The sequence below is a fragment of the Emys orbicularis genome, chromosome 4 (genome assembly GCF_028017835.1).
Source record: "Emys orbicularis isolate rEmyOrb1 chromosome 4, rEmyOrb1.hap1, whole genome shotgun sequence".
NCBI lineage: Eukaryota > Metazoa > Chordata > Testudines > Emydidae > Emys > Emys orbicularis.
The window spans coordinates 137,253,348-137,272,750 of record NC_088686.1 but is presented as its reverse complement, the minus strand read 5'-3'; the positions used below and the strand labels follow the sequence as shown (position 1 = coordinate 137,272,750).

At 41.6% G+C, this 19,403-nt stretch overlaps 1 protein-coding gene across 1 annotated transcript; it reads right to left on the bottom strand.

Moving 5' to 3' along the window:
• Positions 1–3,937: 3,937 nt before the first annotated feature.
• On the bottom strand, positions 3,938–18,656 carry SLC16A4 (solute carrier family 16 member 4). The gene is made up of 9 exons (XM_065404042.1): positions 18,498–18,656; positions 17,732–17,850; positions 15,638–15,770; positions 14,702–14,845; positions 13,817–13,978; positions 12,549–13,136; positions 9,058–9,269; positions 8,199–8,292; positions 3,938–4,196 (listed from the first exon to the last, which is right to left on the bottom strand). Exons 1-9 carry the CDS (start codon positions 18,511–18,513, stop codon positions 4,045–4,047), a joined length of 1,620 nt encoding a protein of 539 aa, XP_065260114.1. The 5' UTR covers positions 18,514–18,656; the 3' UTR covers positions 3,938–4,044.
• Positions 18,657–19,403: the final 747 nt, after the last annotated feature.

The following is a 19,403-nucleotide window of genomic DNA, read 5'->3' as shown; positions in this document are numbered from 1 at the left end:
CAGTGCAGGTGCAGCGTAATGACCACTTAAAAGTGAAAAGCAAGATAGAGAACCTGGGAACCCGATCCTGCATTAGTGAATACTGTTACACAGCTGCCACACTAGTCTCGCCTGGCAGCAGGAGTGAGGTCTAAGAAGGGAGCATCTAGCGAGGACCTCACTTCCCATAGCGAAGATCAAGGTATATGGCAGTCTAGGTGTTCTTCATCCAGGCTAGTGTGCTTGGTCCTCAGATTAGTAGGTGTTTAAAAAGTCTTCAGCCCTGTCCAAAACAGTTAGCTCTGTTTTAACTCATTTCTGACTAGACTAACGTGCAGTTTTCTAGACATACAGAATCTCAGGCACTTTGATAATTGAGACAAAAGCATCTGTCCCAAAATGTTAATCTGAGGTCAGGTCTACACAACAAAATCTTGATGGCATAGCTGTGCTGGTCAGGGATTAGATGAGGAGTGATTTGTGACCAGCATAGCTGTGCTGGCAAAAGCCCCTGGTGTAAACACAGTTATACCGGCAAACTGAATTCTTGCTGGTAGAGATTATTTTCCTCAAGGGGGCTGGAATAAGCTATAATAGCAAAAGGGCAGTTCTGCTGTTATAAACTGCATCCTCGCTAGGAGAGCTTTGCTGGTATAATCTGCCAGTATAGTTATACCATCAAAGTGCTGCTAGTGTAGACATATAACCTAAGAGTAACCCACAAAATACCTGCTCTTGTCTTTTAAAAAAGATTTTGAAGCATATTTAAGTCATTGGGGTTTTCTCTTCCAGCATGCACAGTTTCTTTGAAATCAGTGGAGTTAGTTGAGAGCTGAATTTGACCCACTATCTTTAAGAGAATTTCCTTGCCTTTAACATGTTGTTATAGAACCATATTGAGTTGAAAGAGGACCCCCTAGAAATCCCTGTCCAGTACATCTTTCTTGTGTCATGGATTTAAGAGTTAATTCACACAACCAAATCATAGGGTAACATTTGATGCTACGGTTAGAGATTAATGGACTGACTACCAGAGGTGTTCATTGCCTGCAGTTTCCATTGAAATTATTCGAAGCTGTGAGTGCTCTGAATCTTCGAAAAACCAGGCACCTTAATATCATTTATACTTGACAAATATTGCAGATTTAAAGCCAAATTTTTCCCTGGTATAAGCAGGCACAGAATTTTTTGAAATCAGTGGAGTTAGATGAGGGCTGAATTTGGCCCATTATCCTTAAGTGAATCTTCTTGCCTTCAGCAATGTCTCAGATTCTTAATAAACTTGTAATGTTTGGTAGTTTTTTGTTAAATATACACCACTTGCTTTCATGCTTGAAATTACATGTTAAAGAAATGTTTCTGTAATGAAAAATTCTTTTAATGGTAGAAAGTGGATTGTGCCATTAACCAAAATAGCTTTCCTTTAAAAACACTGCAGATTCCAGATCAATTAAGTTTTCAAATAGCTGGTGATAGATATTGCAAAGCCTGAAGTCACTGTAGTGTGAAGAAAGCTAAAGCTGCTGTATTAGATCTTGCCCTTCAGAGATCGCTTTAAACATTCTCGTGCTGCTACCTTCAAACTGGTGTGAAGTGTCTAGATAAACACACAGAACGGAGGCTAAGTGAGAACAGTAATACAATATGCCCAAATATTTAAGGGGCATATTGGATACTAACGACATTTGGGGGCATAAATGGAATTAGATGTTTAACTATAGTGACTCTTGATCGTGTGGAAAGAACTGCACTGATTGCCATGAGTTAGGGAGAAATCCCCCACCTCACTCCCCCCTTAGAGCACATGCACAGATATCTAGAGTTTTTTGCCTTTCTAGGGAATATTCAGAGGTCCCACCTTTAGGAGAAAGTAGGAATATATTGTATATTCCCTGCAATGTGCACACACCTCTTGATCCTTTCCGACTGTCTGGAGACTCATTTAATACGTAGGCCCAACCAGGTAAGGTTAAACTAAAGTTTTTTGCCTTGGCTCTGACAGCTGAATGTAGTGTGTACATGCCCCAGTCACTTGGAGGGATGGGGAGGAGATTGGAGGAGCTGTTGATATCTGCTTTACAGTCCTTTTAAACCTGCTATTGTATGACATATTAGGCAGTGTGGCCTGGTACACAGTGCACCTGAATGGGTAGCCCAGAGACCTGGGTTCTGTTTGTAGCTTGCTGCTTACCTTCTGTGTAACCTTGCGCAAATGTGTTCACCTCTCTACCTTCTACCCATTTTTTTTCTCTGTTTAGATAGTAAAATCTTTGGACCAGAAATTATCTTAAGTCATTTGCCCAGTGTCTAGTACAGTCTGGGTTGGGCCTCAGGGCAGTTTTATACGAATAACAGGAAAAGACCATCTGACCCAATATACCTTCCCTCTTGCGTTATATGGGAGTATGGTAACTTGTGGGGCTAGAAGTGAGAGTTGCTGGTTTCCCCATTCTCTATATCAGAAAGGTCTCCTTTCTAGTCCATTCCTTTTCTAAAGGTTTTTTTTCCAACTCAAGAATTTCAGCTGTGCTGCTAAATTTTTAATGAAAATATACCCAGCACATCAAATAACAATTTGTTATATTGTATGAACAGAGGATTGAATTTAACTTTATCATATCTTAGTGCCTTCTTTAATTAAATTACTTTTGGTTCCAGCATCCTGTGTGTTATAACAAAGATGCACCATGCCAATGGTCAGGAGAACTTTTAGCAGTCACAATGTTTCCTTGATGCAGAAAAACAGGTTTTTGTGGACTCCCTCTGTTTCTCTGAAGTTTTAAATTTAATCCTCTTTAGAGCACTCTCTTCCCCGGATCATTATTCCAGATATTTTTAACAAGATCCTCTGTTTTAGCACTTTTGAGGGCCTTATCTGCTTTATGTTGAAAGGTGAATCAGTTTTTAACTCCATATGTTTGGGTTGACTGGGTTTAGATTGCCCTTCAAGCTAAGGCGGGGCGGGCAAACTTTTTGGCCTGAGGGCCGCATTGGGTTTCAGAAATTGTATGGAGGGCCGGTTAGGGGAGGCTGTGCCTCCCCAAACAGGCAGGCGTGGCTCAGCCCCTATCCGACCCCCCCGCTTCTTGCCCCTGACGGCCCCTGGGACCCCTGCCCCATCCAACCACCCCTTCTCCCTGTCCCCTGACTGCCCCCAGCCGCCCCCATCCAACCCCTCCTCTCCTTCCTGACTGCCCCCCCCCCCGGAATCTCTGCCCCCATTCAACCACGCTGTTCTCCCCCGCCCCGACCCCTATCCACACCCCCAGCCTCTGACTATCCCCCGAACTCCCCTGCCCTCTATCTAACCCCCATCCCTGCCCCCTTACCACACTGCCGGAGCACTGTCCTGTCCTGGCAGCACGGCTGCACCAGGACAGGCAGCCATGCCGCCCGGCTGGAGCCAGCCACACACCGCGCAGCACAGAGCACCGGGTCAGGCCAGACTCTGCAGCTGCGCTGCCCCAGGAGCTCGCACCGCCGCCGCCCAGAGCATTGCGCCGGTGGCGCAATGAGCTGAGGCTGCGGGGGATTGGGAACAGCATGGGAGGGGTCGGGGGCTAGCCTCCTGGGCCAGGAGCTCAGGGGCGGAGGAGATCGGTCCCGTGGGCCGGATGTGGCCCACGGGCCATAGTTTGCCTACCTCTGGGCTAAGGACACTGGCTAAGCAAGTTAGAAAAGCAGAAATGAATTGCCTAACACAAAGACTCTTACTAATCATGTTAAACATATGAGATCATATACACTGGGGGAAGAACAGAAGCAGTGAAGTTGTTTTAAGAGATGACTAGACTTCATGTCAAACTGAGGATATTTTAGGAACAAAGGGTCTTGTTAGCCAAAATGCATATCTTGCTGGGCTCATCTTGATCTTAAACACCACTCGCTCATGAAGTAACATTTATGGACAATAAGCTCATTTGAGTCTTTGTTGTGACAAATGTCAGTTTTCATTTTTCTGCCATCTTTTATTAATTAGTGAAAAGTCTGTCCTAATTATCACCTTCTGATCATATACTGAAGTCAGGCTTCTTCTTTTCTTTCAACTGCAGCAGAGCCTCTCCGCTAAGTGGTCACTTTGTTCAACTCCTCTTCTTTCCGTAGCTTCCATTTATGGGCCGAAGGCTCAAAGAAGAAGGAAATGGGTGCGATGAGATAACAGGTTCCAGCAAAGAAAAAGGAGCAGGCATATGTCCGAGTGTAGTCATACAGCCAACCTGCAATGGATGAGGGTTTGGTTATTAAAGCTGCTGGACTTTCCCACATAGTAACCTTCCAGGGTTTAATAATACTGAAAACTGATATGAGTTATGACTCATAACTTCATTGAGAAAATACTGAACCATAATGTATACAGACATTCCAATGTTCAGTATTAGATTACGTATATTAGTATTATACCTACTCTGAATCTACTGCCTTATGGAACCATAATTTGAATATGTAACTAAAACTAAGCAGAATGCAGTGTGTATTAATGGAAGAGTTTTTAAAATAGAGAATACTTTAAAATGGGACTAACTAGTTTTTTTCCCCATGAGTGGTAAAAAACAACAACATGATTTTACTTGGTAAAAGCCACCTCTGGTAAATACCATGACATCCCTGTGTTGCCACTGTTCAAGCTATCTAAATGAAAGCTAGCTTGGGTACGTCTGCATGTGCTGCAGTCACACCTCTGATTGCAGTGTAGACAGACACTTGGCTATATAAGGCATGTTGTCAACAGTACCGAGACAAGATGAAGACTCAATAAGCCAGATTCTCAGCTAGTGTAAATGTACACAGATCTATGGAAACCAGTGGTGTTACCCCAGTTCAGGATATGGCCCAGTATATCAGAGGTTCTAAAACTAGTCTCCAATCAGGAAGAAATATGTAACAGCCCCTCCTTTTCCTTAGCCACATGGCTATTTTAATCAGGGGTTCTGTCTGTGTGGGGAGAGCCTTAACAGTAATGGAAAAACAAGTAATTTTTCAAATTTAGATGTGAATAAAAATAGGAAAATGTGAAGAGGAAAAAAATCAATATTTGTAAGTTTAATTAAGGTTTTTAATGGCCATGTTAAGAGGATGAAGGCTAATAGGAGTTCATGAGCCAGTAGTTGCATCTCACTAACTGCTGCTCTGAACTCAAGTTAACTAGTTGGGATATTTCAATTCCCTGCATCATATCACTTCACTACGGTGATGTCTTGTCTCATTTTCTCAGGGATATTGTTTAGGCCCTTCCTGAACTTGTAGGTTTTAAATGACAAGTTATCGGTAATCTAGTGGGATGAGGTAAATGCTTTATTTCATAGGATGTGGTGACTTCGTATTGTAGAAAAGTTTGCTATGTTTTAGATGGGTGGGTTACTTAAGCTCTGTAATCACAGGATTAAGATGTCCAGAATGAAGTGACATGAGCTTCAGTTTTTAAACCCATTATGTGTAGAGCTTACAGAAAAACTGAAAAATACCTACTTAACATAAAGGAAAGAGAACACAAATTCACGTTTTCCCTTCAACTCAGCTGTTTTCAAATTCATCAGTATGTGGTGTCTGCCTACCACCTATTATCAGCTGGCATTACAGTATATTGTGAAGCACATGCATCTGAAAGACTTTGATCATAGAGAGATGTCTTAATGGTTTCTTTTTTTGCTTACTGGCCGGAGAAAGCAGATTGCAGCTAACCACTCAGTGTTACAGAAGGATTAGTCAGTGAATTGGAGAGAAACTAAAGGGGATGCAAAGTTTCCTGTGGAAATCCAGAAAAGCAGCATGTCTCTAAACGTAAGTAGTGCTGATAAATCCTTGTTCCATAACTAAACACTCTAACCCCTCACAGCATATGCCTAAGCTATATGTTTAAGTATAGCTATCATTCCTTTTATCGCCACTAATGGAGCTGGAGGTGCCTGCTGTACTTTTTTTCCTGCAGATTGCCTTTTTGCTTTGAATTGTAACTGTTTTGTTAAAAGCATGGTAGTTGGTTTGTATTGTTCAGTGGTTCTCAAACTTTTGTACTGGTGACCCCTTTCACATAGCAAGCCTCTGACTGTGACCCCCCCTTATAAATTAAAGACACTTTTTAATATATTTAACACCATTATAAATGCTGGAGGCAAAGCAGGGTTTGGGGTGGAGGCTGACAGCTCGTGACCCCCCATGTAATAACCTCGCAACACCCTGAGGGGTCCTGACCCCCAATTTGAGAACCCCTGGTATTGTTCCTGTGAAGCTTAACATGGTTCACTTCCTATGCTTCTTTGTGCCTCTAAGAATCAGCCTGATTTGTTCTCCTGTTATCTTTAATTTCGTTTCTAGAATGTCAGAAGTATTCACAGCTTAAACAGGTGTCCCTTGTATGATGAGCAGGTAAGTGGTTCCTACTTGCTGGTGAAGCTTCAAACTTTTTAGCTCTGGGTGTTCAACCACTGCTTTGACTTTGGACCTAGAAGTAAGAATCGGGGAAATGAATCTTTCAGGTAAGTAGCTCTTTTTCTAGTATGCATGTTTTGATAATTTTTTTGTTTTGTTGTGCCGAATATGCATCCTTCACCTCTTACTGGTGTTATGTATAGTGTATATTATACTAAGAGTACTAGATGTTTTGAGTTTATGGAAATATTTTTTAAATGAGCCTTGACTTCAGTACTGTAGATAAGTTAAGAATAGTTCATTTAATCACAGTCAAAGGAAGAGAAACCCTAGAACCATCTTTAATAGCAGTAACAAGTCTCTTTCATTTTCACCAGAATTAACTTTCAAGGTGAAGTACAAGGAACAAATGCTTCTGCAATCTTGGAGAGTTAATATTTTCTAGCATATGCAGCTTTCACACTTAAGTGGCTTGATCTGAGGGAAAAATTGCAGAGTTCATCTTGGATCATAGGATTGCAGCCTGAACATACAATCATGTGCTTGATCCCCTTCCCCTTCATGGGACAAACTGGCACACACAATTGAGGGGGCTGGAAAAATTAGATTGCTTCATTCCTCTTCCTGGTTGCCTCTCCCTCCTGTTGCTTGTCCTTTCCCATCTCAGCTGTATTGGTGGACTTGGACTGCCAGGAGCTGCCAGATTAATACGTATAGCCTGCATGCTCCTCACGCACCCCTCCCTACCCCCCACATAAACTATTAATGATTAGTGTTTTATTAAAAATAATTCAGTTGTTAGAAATAAAGGAGACATCACCAGTTAATGAAGATGTTACAAGCAGGTGAAAGTGCAATAGCCACATTAGCATATATGATGCATAGACAAAAGAAAATGCAGAAAGTGAAGTAATTCACTACATAAGGTACTTGGGGCAGACATGGAACGAAGTATGTGACCAGGTGAGACGCAGCAGATCATTGGGTGGGGATGCATACAAGAAACTGTAAATGCAAAATTTGGTTTGGCATTTTTTATTCTACACTCCTGGTCTATTTACAAGATAGATGAGTGACCGAATGCCATTCACCCACTGGTATTTGACCTGGCAGCTTTATTCATACACTGTAAAATGCTACCCTGGGAATAGCTGAAGATGCTGACCACACGTCCAAGTATGAAGGTAAGGTGAAAGGTTCAGTGAAGGACAGGCTTTGCCTTGGGCAGAGGTGCATGAAACAGCATGCAAATTTCTTCTCAATCTAAGTGGATAAAGAAATATCTGACTCTGAATATTTATATTAATATAGCCCCCAAAATGTGCCACACACTATATATAGAATAAGATGGTATTTTTTGGGAGGGGAGGGGGAAGGCTCCCACTTACATTTGAGCCTACGTAAGCTGTTTAGCAGTGGAGATTTTGAATCCTTAGTCAAGTCAGGAGATGACAACTGCTCTATGCAAAGCACTACAAATATAGCACCTATCCCTCATGCTGCCGGGACCATGTTATCACCTCTTCAGATCCCTTCAGCATCAAACTGAAATAACAACTTGAGTCTGGTAAAGTCATAATTTTTTTGACTCTTCTTTAGATGCATACAATTCTTTCCTCTTCCTTCCCCCTAAAGGGAGGGTCAGAGCTAAAGAAAATGCTCTGTGGTTTACCACCATTAACTCATTCACTTGCATGTTAGTTTTTGTTAGAAATTAGTTTTCTTTTGAAGAAAAAAAGTCAACTACCTTTCATCTTGACTCTCAAATGTTTCCTAGTAAGTACTTTGATGCTAGAGAAGAACTAAGAATATTCTATCAAGAGGATAGAGGGAAAATATTGCTTATATGTTACCTGCTATAGGAGGTCCAGCGATGGCTGCTATCCCAGCAAAGAATGAGGCAAATCCTAAAGAACTGTGGAGTCTGGGGACACCTACAAAATCTACCTGTTCATGGAACCAGAATTATTATTACTTTATATAATGTACAGACACATTAGAATGAAAAATGTTTCTCTGGGGAGTCTTTCGGTTATAGTTTGAAAAGAGTTTGTCCATGCAGAATTAAACCCAAGATTGAGATCAGTACTGACATCGCTAGGATGCTTGATGCATTTCTAGCCCTGGGCTGTACAAACATTTGAAATTAGTAATCTTTACATCTTTGAAGATATTTTAAACTCTCTCTCTTTGGAGATGCTGCTGCATTTTCATGTAGCTATATATCTATACAAATCTTGCTTGTGCAATGTTATACTGCAGTTTCCCTTAACTTGTCATAGGCATTCAGAGCCCTTCACCTTACCAATATTGATTTAGGTTACAAATGAATGAAGTTTAGTGTTCTCATCATACACTCTGTCCAATAGAGACTAATACCTAAGCTGGAACAATGACACTGAGAGACAGGACTTGGAAGCAAAGTGGTTGAGTTAGGTCACTGGAAATAGGTTGTGAGGGCACTCCCAATACTGTACCTCTGCTGTGTCTGGCCTGCAAATGACACTGTAATCCTAAAACCAGTAAACTAACAAGGTTCCCAGTGGTTTGATATTGAGAGTTCTGAGCACAGGACCCTCAGGGTGAAATCTATGACAGCTGTGGATGCTCAATACTCTTGAAAATCAGGCCACAGGATTTCAGGTGTTTGAGATATTCAATTGGAAGTGCAAAGCATTACTGTATTACCTCTTGATGAGATCCTTTACTCACCAGCACAGGGAGCAGCAGAGCCAGGTATCCTCCACAGAAAATGGCAAAGCTTACTGTGTAGACCATAAGTAATGGGAAGGATGTGGCAAGAGGACCCAGCAGGTTAGTGATGCCACACAGAATAAGGTAAGTCTTATGGTAATGATACTTCTTGATCCAGTTCTGATCAGCGATCCAGCCAGAAAGCAATTGGCTGACTGTCTCTATAATCCCTAGAGAGAAACGGAAAATTATTGTGAAGGCTCTAGCCAAATCTTTTAGAAATTGTTCAGTAGTGGTTTTGTGCTCTTCTTGATTCTTCATAATGTACAAAAACATTTGCTTGAAATGTTTGTCAAGAAAATTCTGCTTGTATTTTACATTTAGGATACGACATCACAAGAGATGAGGATGGGATTCTTAGATTGTTCTAAAATGTGTGGTTTTTTTCCATTTAGGTGCTTGGTAAGCATCCAGCAGGCATCTGGAGTTGAGAGAGGATGCTCTTTTAAAAATTAAATTAAGGGGTGAGACAGTTACAGTAAATGACACATGCACAAAGACATCCAGCAAAATCAGAGAAGACCAAACTTGGCATTCCTGATCAAACAAAACCAAACCCCACCTTAATCCGTCATGAAGAAGCAAAAAAGGGCACAAATTTAACATTTTTAAAAGTGCAGGGCCACTTTTAATAAAATATACATTACTTTATGGGTATGTTATATGAACTAGTCTCAAGTTCAGGAAAGTGCTGATTACCACTGAATATCCTATTGTCTAGAAAGTGGTTTGAGCACAAACAACTTATTACCTCTATTCCTGCCAATGTCATCTGCAAATTAACCATTGTGTTCTTAATCTAGATCAGTTGCCTCTTTAGCCCAAATATCCCCTAAATAACATTCCAAGGATGTTGATTTCACTTTAGGTAAACTTTCTTTGTACAATAAAGGGCTCTTTAATGATAGAGTGGAGCTACTTCCTTAATGTAACGTTACTTGCATGTTTTGAAACTAGAAAGGTTTGATTGTTGAGGTGGACAGGCTTCATGCACAACAGCTGTATTTAAAGTAGGCTGGCCTGTAAAATTCATTGTTTGTAGTGTGCCATTCTGATCTCTCCAACTGTTACATAAATGCAAAGTGTTTCACAACAGAAGCCATTGTGCACAAAGTGGCTGGGAGGGTTAGGAGAGAAGATAAAGGTAGCACCCTAAGGTGTTGTCTTCACTGCAAAAAAAAAAAAAAAAAAAGGGGGGGGGGGAGAGAAGAGTTGTGCTCTTAACTTGATTTAGGCTCAGACTTTAAGGCCAGAATGGACCATCATGACCTGCTAGTCTGATCTCCTGCACATTGCAAGCCACAGAACCTGGCCCATAGCCTCTGGCTGAGGTACTGAAGTCCTCAAATCTTGATTTAAAGACTTCAAGTTACAGAGAATCCAGCATCTACTCTAATTCAAACCAGCAAGTGATCTGAGCCGCACAAGGCAGAGGAAGGTTAAAAACCCCTTAGGCTCTCTGCCAGTCCAACCTTGGGGAAAATACCTTCCTGACCCCAAATATGACAATCAGACCCTGAGCATCTGGGCAAGACCTACCTGCCACATTTGGGAAAGAATTCTTCATAGTAATTCAGAGCCTTCCCTGTTTATAGTTTCCCATCTCATGTAGTTGGAGACATTTGCTAATAGCAGTCATGGATGTCCCATTGTAGGCAGTCTTATCCTACCATCCCCTCCATAAACTTATCAAACTCAAGTCTTACAAATGGTTAGGTTTCTTTCCTCCACTATTCCCCTTGGAAGGCTGTTTGAGATCTTCACTTCTCTGATGGTTAAACCTTTGTCTAATTTCAAGCCTAAACTTAATGATGGTCACAGTTTGTCCATTTTGTTCTTGTACCAACATAGGTCCTTAACTCCTCTTCCTCCCTGCTGTTTATCCCGCTATTTATAGGGAGCAATCATTTGTCCCTTCATTCTTTGGCTTGTTTTGTTAGTCTAAAGTCTCATTCTAGTACCCCTTCTCTGTACCTGTTCGTGTTAGAATTCATCTTTTTAAACAAGGGAGACCAGAATTGTACTCTAGATGGTCTCACTAGTGCCTTCTATAATAATTGCAGTAGAAACAGGAAAGTGTTCTCTCAACTGATATATCCTAGTATTGTATTAGTCTATCACACTGGTGGTTCATAATCATCCTGACTAGTACATGCAGGTCTCTCTCCCCTGTTGCTTCGAACTGCTATGTCCCCAGCTTACATCAAAAATTCTTAGTCCATAGATGCATGACCTTGCATTCTGCACTATTAAATGTCATCCCATTTCTATTACTCCAGTTTTCAAGGTAGGATATTCTGGGGGTCCTTCACCTCAGCAATATTTCCAACTTTGTTATCTGCAAATTTTATTAGTGCACACCTACTTTTTTTTGCCAAGATCACAAATGAAAATGTTAAATAAGTGGTGTGCCAAGACCAATCCTTGAGGAACTCCACTAGTAACCTCCCTCCACCATGACCTGTTGTAGTCTCCCCTTTGAGCTGTTCCTTACCCACCTTTTGATTCTCATATTAATCCTCCTCTTCTCTAATTTAACTAATTTCCCAAGTGGAACTGCAGCAAATGCCTTACTGAAATCCAAGTAGATTAAGATACCAAATTTTCTAGACCAAGGAAATATAGTAGATCTAAAGAAAGAGCGCAGCTTGGTCTTGCATGCTTAACTTTTTGTAAAATCATGTATAACTTCTCAGTTACCGTTTACCTTTGGCCTTAACTACTCTCTCTTTCAAAATATTTGTTCTAAGACCTTACATACAGTTGAAGCCGAACTAATGGGCCTATATTTGCAATTCTGCAGTCATAGGGTATGACCCCCTCACATTTAAAGATTCATTAAAAATCCTTATTGGGGTGCAATTTCATGTGCCAGTTCCTCTAATATTCTTAGCTGGAGATTAGCCATGTTCCTCAGTTTGGTCCCATTAAGCTGTTTGAGTTTGGCTTCTACCCTCAGATGTGGTATATCCTTTTCCCCATTAGCCACCAATGCCCCCAAGCTCCTCAACAGGCAATTATTCATGGAGTGTGTAAGTACCTAAAAGGGGTTATATAAAGACTTGAAAAAGGAGTGTTGGTAGCTTAACTTAAAATGAAAGAGTAAGGTTTGGGCTAAACAACTAGAGGGTAATTGACTCTTGACATTCTCTTTCTCTGCCTGAAGGCATCTTACTTGGGGTCAAAAGACTGCTGCCACTATTTGAGTATTAAAAATTAACTCTCTGCAATTATGGGTATAATCCAGATGTAGGGGCAGAAAGGAATTTACTCCCAGGACATATTATGTGTTTGCCTTCCTCTTGAGCACTGAGCAACAATTCCCTTTTAGGATTGGCTGACTGCTACACTGTTTTTTGATTTCAGGGGTTATTACATTTCTTTCCTACTTGTATCACTGTGTAAATATAAATACCTTTTTAAAATAAGGTTAGAAGACTCTTGCCTACCAGCCACTGAAATGAGGTAAGAGGCATCCATGCTGTCTATGCCCAAGGTTTTGGCTCTTGCTGCCAGGTGAAAGGTGGGAATGAAGTAGGCCAGTTGGCTGAACAAAAATGACCAGGCAAAAATACAGAAGAAGGGATCTTTCAGCAGTGAGAAATCAAGAAGAGGCTGCCTGCAGGGAACTGGCCGTGAGTGGAAATTCCATTCCTTTTGCAGTGGAAGGTTGTTATAGCTGCAGTCCCTGTCACTGTCTCCAGCAGGAGCATAGCAGTTGGAGGTTTCTCTCTCAGACCCTTCCAAACCAGCAGAGTTCACTGGAACTAGTGATCCTAATGTTCCAGCTGACTGGAGCCTGTTTGTGACAGTGGAATCTTGCATAGGAGAATCCAGTCTAGTATTAAACTGTATTTCTGTGGTACTGATTTCATCTAGGTGGCTTGTAAGAGTTGCTGGATGTTTACTTTGTGTTAATGATCCACTGTCTACATTTCTACCCGAAAAGGCTTGGAGATTCTTGATGTTAAGAGGTCGCAGTAACATACTAGAAGGCACAAGGTTTAACATGATCCCTCCAAAGATCAGTAGGGTACCTGAGAGAAGAGAGAGGGAAGGAAGATAAGTGTGTTTTTTCCCACCATAATGGTTTGATCAGTACACAAACATTGTTTAGAATTGGCTCTTTTTTCATACTGAACACACGGAATGATTTGCTGCAAGAAAAACAGTATTTGTCTTGCATCAATCCTTCTGTTTGGCTTCTTCCCGAGGTGAAGTCACCTTCCTGCTTGTGAAATGTCAAACAGAGACTCTAGCTGGGAAGCAGATAAACTCATAAGAAACATAGCTACTCTCAGTCTCATTGCCCTGCCTAATGAATTAAAACAAGGGGAAGGAAAGAACTAAATATGTTTCAAGGTTTTTTCCTCCTTTACTTGTATTCTTAAAAATTCAGTTCCTGTCTCATTTGGCAGACTCCATGATGAGTGGTGAAAATACAACATTGCAAGAAAGTGTGAAAGTTTAGCAAGTGAGAGAGAGGAATTTATAGTCACTGGTTAACATCAATATAACTTCAGTGACTGATTACATTTTGGAAGAAGGATATCGTAAAGAATTAATCCCAGAGATGACCAGAGTTGCCGTTCCTGATATGTCAAAGTAGCTTAGCCCCTCTATCAGAAGAAGATGCCAAAAACCAACCCCAATCTTTAAAATAACAATCCCTTCTAGGTGCTGATGGTGAAATGTGGAAAAAGTAAAACCACTTTACCTTGCCAACCATAAAAATCTATCAGAAGTTGAGTGAAAGGTGCTAGTATAAATGTAAGTCCCATTCCTGAGCGAGCAACTGCATTGGATAGAGCCAGTCGCTTTTTAAAGTACCTGGCAGTCATCACAGCAGCTGCTTGATACAAGCAAGCAAAGCCCAGCCCTGAAACAGAAGAAGAAAGATTGTCAGTGCCCAAGCAGTGACTTGTGTGGAGTAAAAATTCCATCTCATGCAAGTGAGGAGCAGAGCTTCTAGTTCAAGACCTACCCTCAATGAGTCACCTCAACTAACAGCTGTATTGTGAAGACAAGAGAGCCCTTGCTAGATGTGGCAGGAGAGTGCATGTGATGCACACAAGGAAATGCCCAACCTGTGCATGTTTAGAAACAATGCAGAGTAGCAGGGATTGGCGGCTGGCAATGGTGCTTTCTGGGAAATCTGGTAAAGTGCAATGGCATGGCTCCCCAAGGTGCACGGGGTAAAATACTGGCCCTAGTGAAGTCCAGGGGATCAGGATTTTACCCATGGTATTTAGAAACTGGCTTCTTTACAGCTGCATATTGTTCCTTTTCAATGAGGGATTTAAAAAGCCAGGTTTTACTATGCATAGTGAGTTTACAAAAAATTGAAATTCACACAGTGGCTCTAGTAAGTCAAAACTTCCATTAGGCCTTCCTGAATGTAAAACCTGCAGGGAAGAAACTCTCTTCTTTTTGCAGCCTTTGGGTGATACACTAATATAAATAGGATAATCAAGCAGCCACATGGCTTAATGGTTATCTGGATCTGCGGGTGCACTGTTGTAAACACTTTGATCAAACACTCAGGAAAGTGGCAAAAAGGCAGCCAGAGCGAAACTTGTGAGCTGTAGGAGGTTACACTCACCCAATAGAAGTCCCATAGACACACACAGGAAGGAGATACTAGTGGCCTGTGTGCTGATCAGACAACCACTGCTAACTAGGCCTGCCCCAATGATGGAAGTCAGCTGGTCCCCCAGCTTCCCACAGGCTATAGTGACCAGTGGACCTGGAAGATAAGTCAGTAGTGAGGTAAGCAGTTGGAAGATTTAGAGGAAAACACACACACACACACACACACAGAGCTCAAGGTACAATAGCATCTAGAATAGCATTCTTGATATTCTCTTACCCTGCTCTGAGAATTCCATCAGAGCTACAAGGAGCGCTTACGTTATGCTCTATGAAGTAGGATAGTGGAGAGAAAGGTAATCAAATCTCCTGTTTGGAGATGGTCAGGAAGGAGTTCCTTAACCTGCTCCCTTTAGACAACATTGCTCAGTTAAATTGGTGGATTATTTAGTGGTGGGAGAGACTGCTTTACTTGATCTAGCATAGCCAATCCTGTACAGAGAAGCACAGTGACTTGTCAAAGGTTTATGCAAACCCTCTTCTTTAAAGATTTACCTGTGCTACCACCACCAGTTCAGCTCCCCTAGAGTGCTGGTGTAGACAAGAAAGCTTCCCCATTAGTCAGCCAAGGGTCACAGCCCTTTGGACAGAAGTCTTCAAAGAACAGGTATGATAGTACCAGTGATAGCTTTTTTTTTAGTGCTATTGAACTCTGCTTTGGAGTGATTACCCTCTAGCCCTGGAGGGTTGTTCAGCGTCCAGGCCCAAATAATTTTTGGACTCTCTAGGAGTGCCAAAAAATGTGCCAATTGCACTAGTTTGTCATGTAGACACTAGGAGTTTGGCAGGTCATTTCATGTCAGCTATTTAATGCGATCAAATGGACTTAAAATTCAAAGACTGTAGACCTGTCTCTGCTACTTTCTGAACCTTACGTATCCCTACTGACCTGCTGAGAAGCGGAGAGAGGACATGATGGAGCCGATCCAACTGATTTGTTCTGAAGAGCCTCCCACCTCTTCTTGAAAGACCACAAAGAAAATTCCAAAGGTTTTCAGCATTCCCATCACAAGCACATTTACCTAAATCCAAAGAAGATGGAAGTGAAATGCTGCACATAGTTGGAAATAGATTTCTGGCCACTATATCCTCTCCCTGTTCCTCAGGACTGTGATGAATCTTCATGTATTGGGAGAAAAGCTGATGACAAGCTAGAGTCAGGAAAAAATCCCCTTTCCTCCACATATATACACACACTCCACCCATTACTGCAAGTAGATGTGATATTGGGATGGGACAGTGTGTTGCTGCTTTCTAAGCCATCTAGTAGCATTGCTTAGTGGCAGAAATGGGGACATTTGTCTGGTAGGATTGTGAGAGACACATTCAGTGACTAGGTCTCAGTGGTGCCCACATTCTAACTGGAGCAAAGCCTACACAGTATGGGCATTTTTCCAACCGACCAGAATGGCATTGCACTTGAGATGTTTAAAAATTCAGATTCCTTTGAACTGTTTGGCATATTTCTGTAACTAGTTCTTATAAAAACTAGAGACTGAAAAAAATCTTGAAATAACTAAACACTTATTGTCAGTCATTTAACAAGTAGTACCGGAGTGTTTGAATTCTTGGAAATCTCAATAGTCATTGACAGATCAGAACTGATTGGCTTTTTGGTATGAGCATTGGAAAGATTTCCCAGTCAGAAGCTGCCATGCTGCCTAATTTTCTTTTTCCAATAGCTGACTGGTAAATAAGCAGGTAGTATAATATACTGAACACACTTGAGTGAGGATGCCTGGCTCCTATTCATAGTGTTACTGTTTTGAGCTGTGACATTCTGAAATATGGGTAATATAAGACTCCCTACCTTGGAGGCTTAGCTAAACAAGCTTGTTAAGTGCTTTGACATCCATGGTCAAAATGCGCTTATAGCAATGATAACTATGTACTACTTGATGTTAACGTACAAATTGCTGGTAAATGCGTTGTCATTTTGCAGCGGCTTAGCAATTAATTCTTGTATACAGACTGTGGGCCAGATTCCAGGGTTGGCAATTTCCTGGGAAAAACTAGTTTAGGACAGAGCACTGGTAAATACCAGTTTAAACTGGGAAAAATTAAGTTCTTATTAGACTACTCATGAAAATTACTGAAATATATAGATTACAAAAAAAACTTATCAAATTGCTAAATATATTGGTTACATAATATGAAAATAAGTCATGACATCTATAAGTTCCATGAGAAAATACCAGAGCAAAATGTATACAGATATTCTGATGTTTAGTATTATGTATACTGCAGTTTTAACTTGTATTTGTACAACAACCTAAATTAATCTCTGAATCTTCTGCCTTATGGAACCACACTTTGAATATGTAACTAAGGTTAAGCAATGTGGTGTACATTAATGAAACAGTTTTTTAAAATAGAAAATACTTTGAACTGGGACTAACTAGTTGGTAAAAACCATGATTTTACCTGGTTAAAAAACTGCTCAGGTAAATGCCAGCCCTGCCAGATTCTCAGCTGCTCTAAATTGGTGCAACTGCATTTACACTAGCTGAGAATCTGCAGCTTTTTTCCCCACAGAGCCTCATGAAGGAGACCAGAGTTGGGTTCCTCTATGGTTATCAAGCTAACCAGAAGTAATAGGAAAGCTGTATGATCTCTACTGCGACAATGCGTATCTCTGGAGACTTGGGGGGAGGGGAAGGAAACTCTCACAAGCAAAGAGTACCAAGTCCAACTGCTTTTTAATGAAGGACAGAGATCAATCCTTTCTCAGAACTAGTTACACATTTCACTGAGCATAATCTTTACCTGTAAAGTTACAGACCAGTGTGCTAGACTCATTAAAGTAGGACTCCTGCCCTCCTTGGTAATGTTAATCTCTGCCATGAGCATGTTAGAATCAACCCTGTGTGCATCATATGCTGGTTTTGTTGTCTAAAAAGCATTGTGTGAGAACACAACCGGTGAAAGCATCTCTTTCCTCCAGGTCTTAACCTTGTGGGACCCTTGGGAGTTCTCTACTTACCAGAAAGAAGTGAAGCACTATCATCCATCCCCATCCTCCATCAGGGGGTGGTATGGGTTGCTGTTCCTCCTCCTTCGTTGCCGTTGGCTGATTCTCTGCCTCTGCCCCCTTCCTTTCTCCTTCAAATGAGAATTTCAGGGAATAGTCACACTTCACCATACTGATCAGGCTTTTTTAGGTAAAAAAGACTCAAAATTCACTTTGCAGTATTGACCTACTTTAAAAACAAGCTGACACTTGCTTCCATCTATCCTTCCTCCTGTTTACCAGCCTCTGCTGCTGCTAACATGGGAGACAATATTTTGCATTTAGTCAGCGATCACAAGTTGCTTTTTAAAGCTGGTTAGGCATTGTTATACCTTTGGGGAAGAGGCACTTAGGTTTGCACGGTTACACTGTGGCAGAGCTGGAGATGGAACTCAGGTCTTCTAACTCCCACCTTTTTACTCATTTCTAGACTACAGCTGTCCGCAAGTAAGGACGACTCCTGCATGTTCAGGTATGTTTCCTTTGGCGTATTTATACATAATTCAGTCTGTGCCAGAACTAGGGGAGCCTGCTTCACCATCTGTCTGTGACAATACCCTGCTCAGCGCCTCTCTGAACCTCTTCCCAACCCCATTGCATCTATGCCATTTTATTCCTTCACCATTTATCTGTGAGGTTTCTGTCTGTTACTGAGTTTGCTCTAGGAGTTTTGCCTCATAGTGCAGCTGAGACCTGCAAGGGGGTTAAGCAGGATTGTAACCCAAAGCTTTTCTCTTACCGTCAGGATGATGCATAGCATAAGATGCTGCAAAAATAAGATTAAGGAAAATCAGTCTTCATTTGTTGTTGGGACTAGCTACAGCCTCCTGAGTTAGTTCGTTTAAGTCTGTTCCTTAATTCCTCTCTGCACTAGGGAACACAGGGCTCATTCTTCTAAAAGAAGCCACGAAGCAAAGGAGGCAGACCTAGCGCCAAAAAAAAAAAAAAAACAGCCCCCTAAGAGCAGGGCCTTTTGGACTTTATCCCTCCCCTCAGAAAGTAATTAGCATATTCAAGGCATTTCAGCCCCACCCCTTACCCAAGACCGAGGGTGGGGAAATGAAGCTCTCTGCTAAAAGTATCCTGCTTGGAGGAAATTTGAGTCCTTAAAGTGCTGCCCAAAAACTGCAGGGGAAGGCTTGAGGGCGGCCATGCGGTTTTGCTTGTTAGTCACCACGCAGGCCAGTAGGTGGCATCAGTGTACAAAACCAGCTTCCAGTACAGGAGCCACATCTGAACTTGTGTGTGTCCATCTTAGCAGGTAGAGATGGGGAACCAGAGACAGAGGGATTCCCTCCCTGCTGTATAGCAGGTACCATAAGCAAGATCATATTCCTTAATTCACTGTTGAATGTTTGTATAGTCCTGACACACGGACTGCCTGGAGACCCTCCTGAGGCATGGTGCTTGGCACCTGCCCCAACACTTCCAGGCTAAAGCAATGTCTTCACTGCCAAAAATGGTGTTTTTACTGCAGTGAAACTAATATGCATTAGCTAGCCTGCTGTAAAACCCTAGTGGAGGCAAAGCACTGTAGTTTTCCAATGAGGTCAACCACTGATAGAGGTATAATGTTGACGTCACATGGTTATCCTGTAGTGCTTTGTCTCCTCTAGGATTTTAATGTAGGCTAGCTAACGTGTAT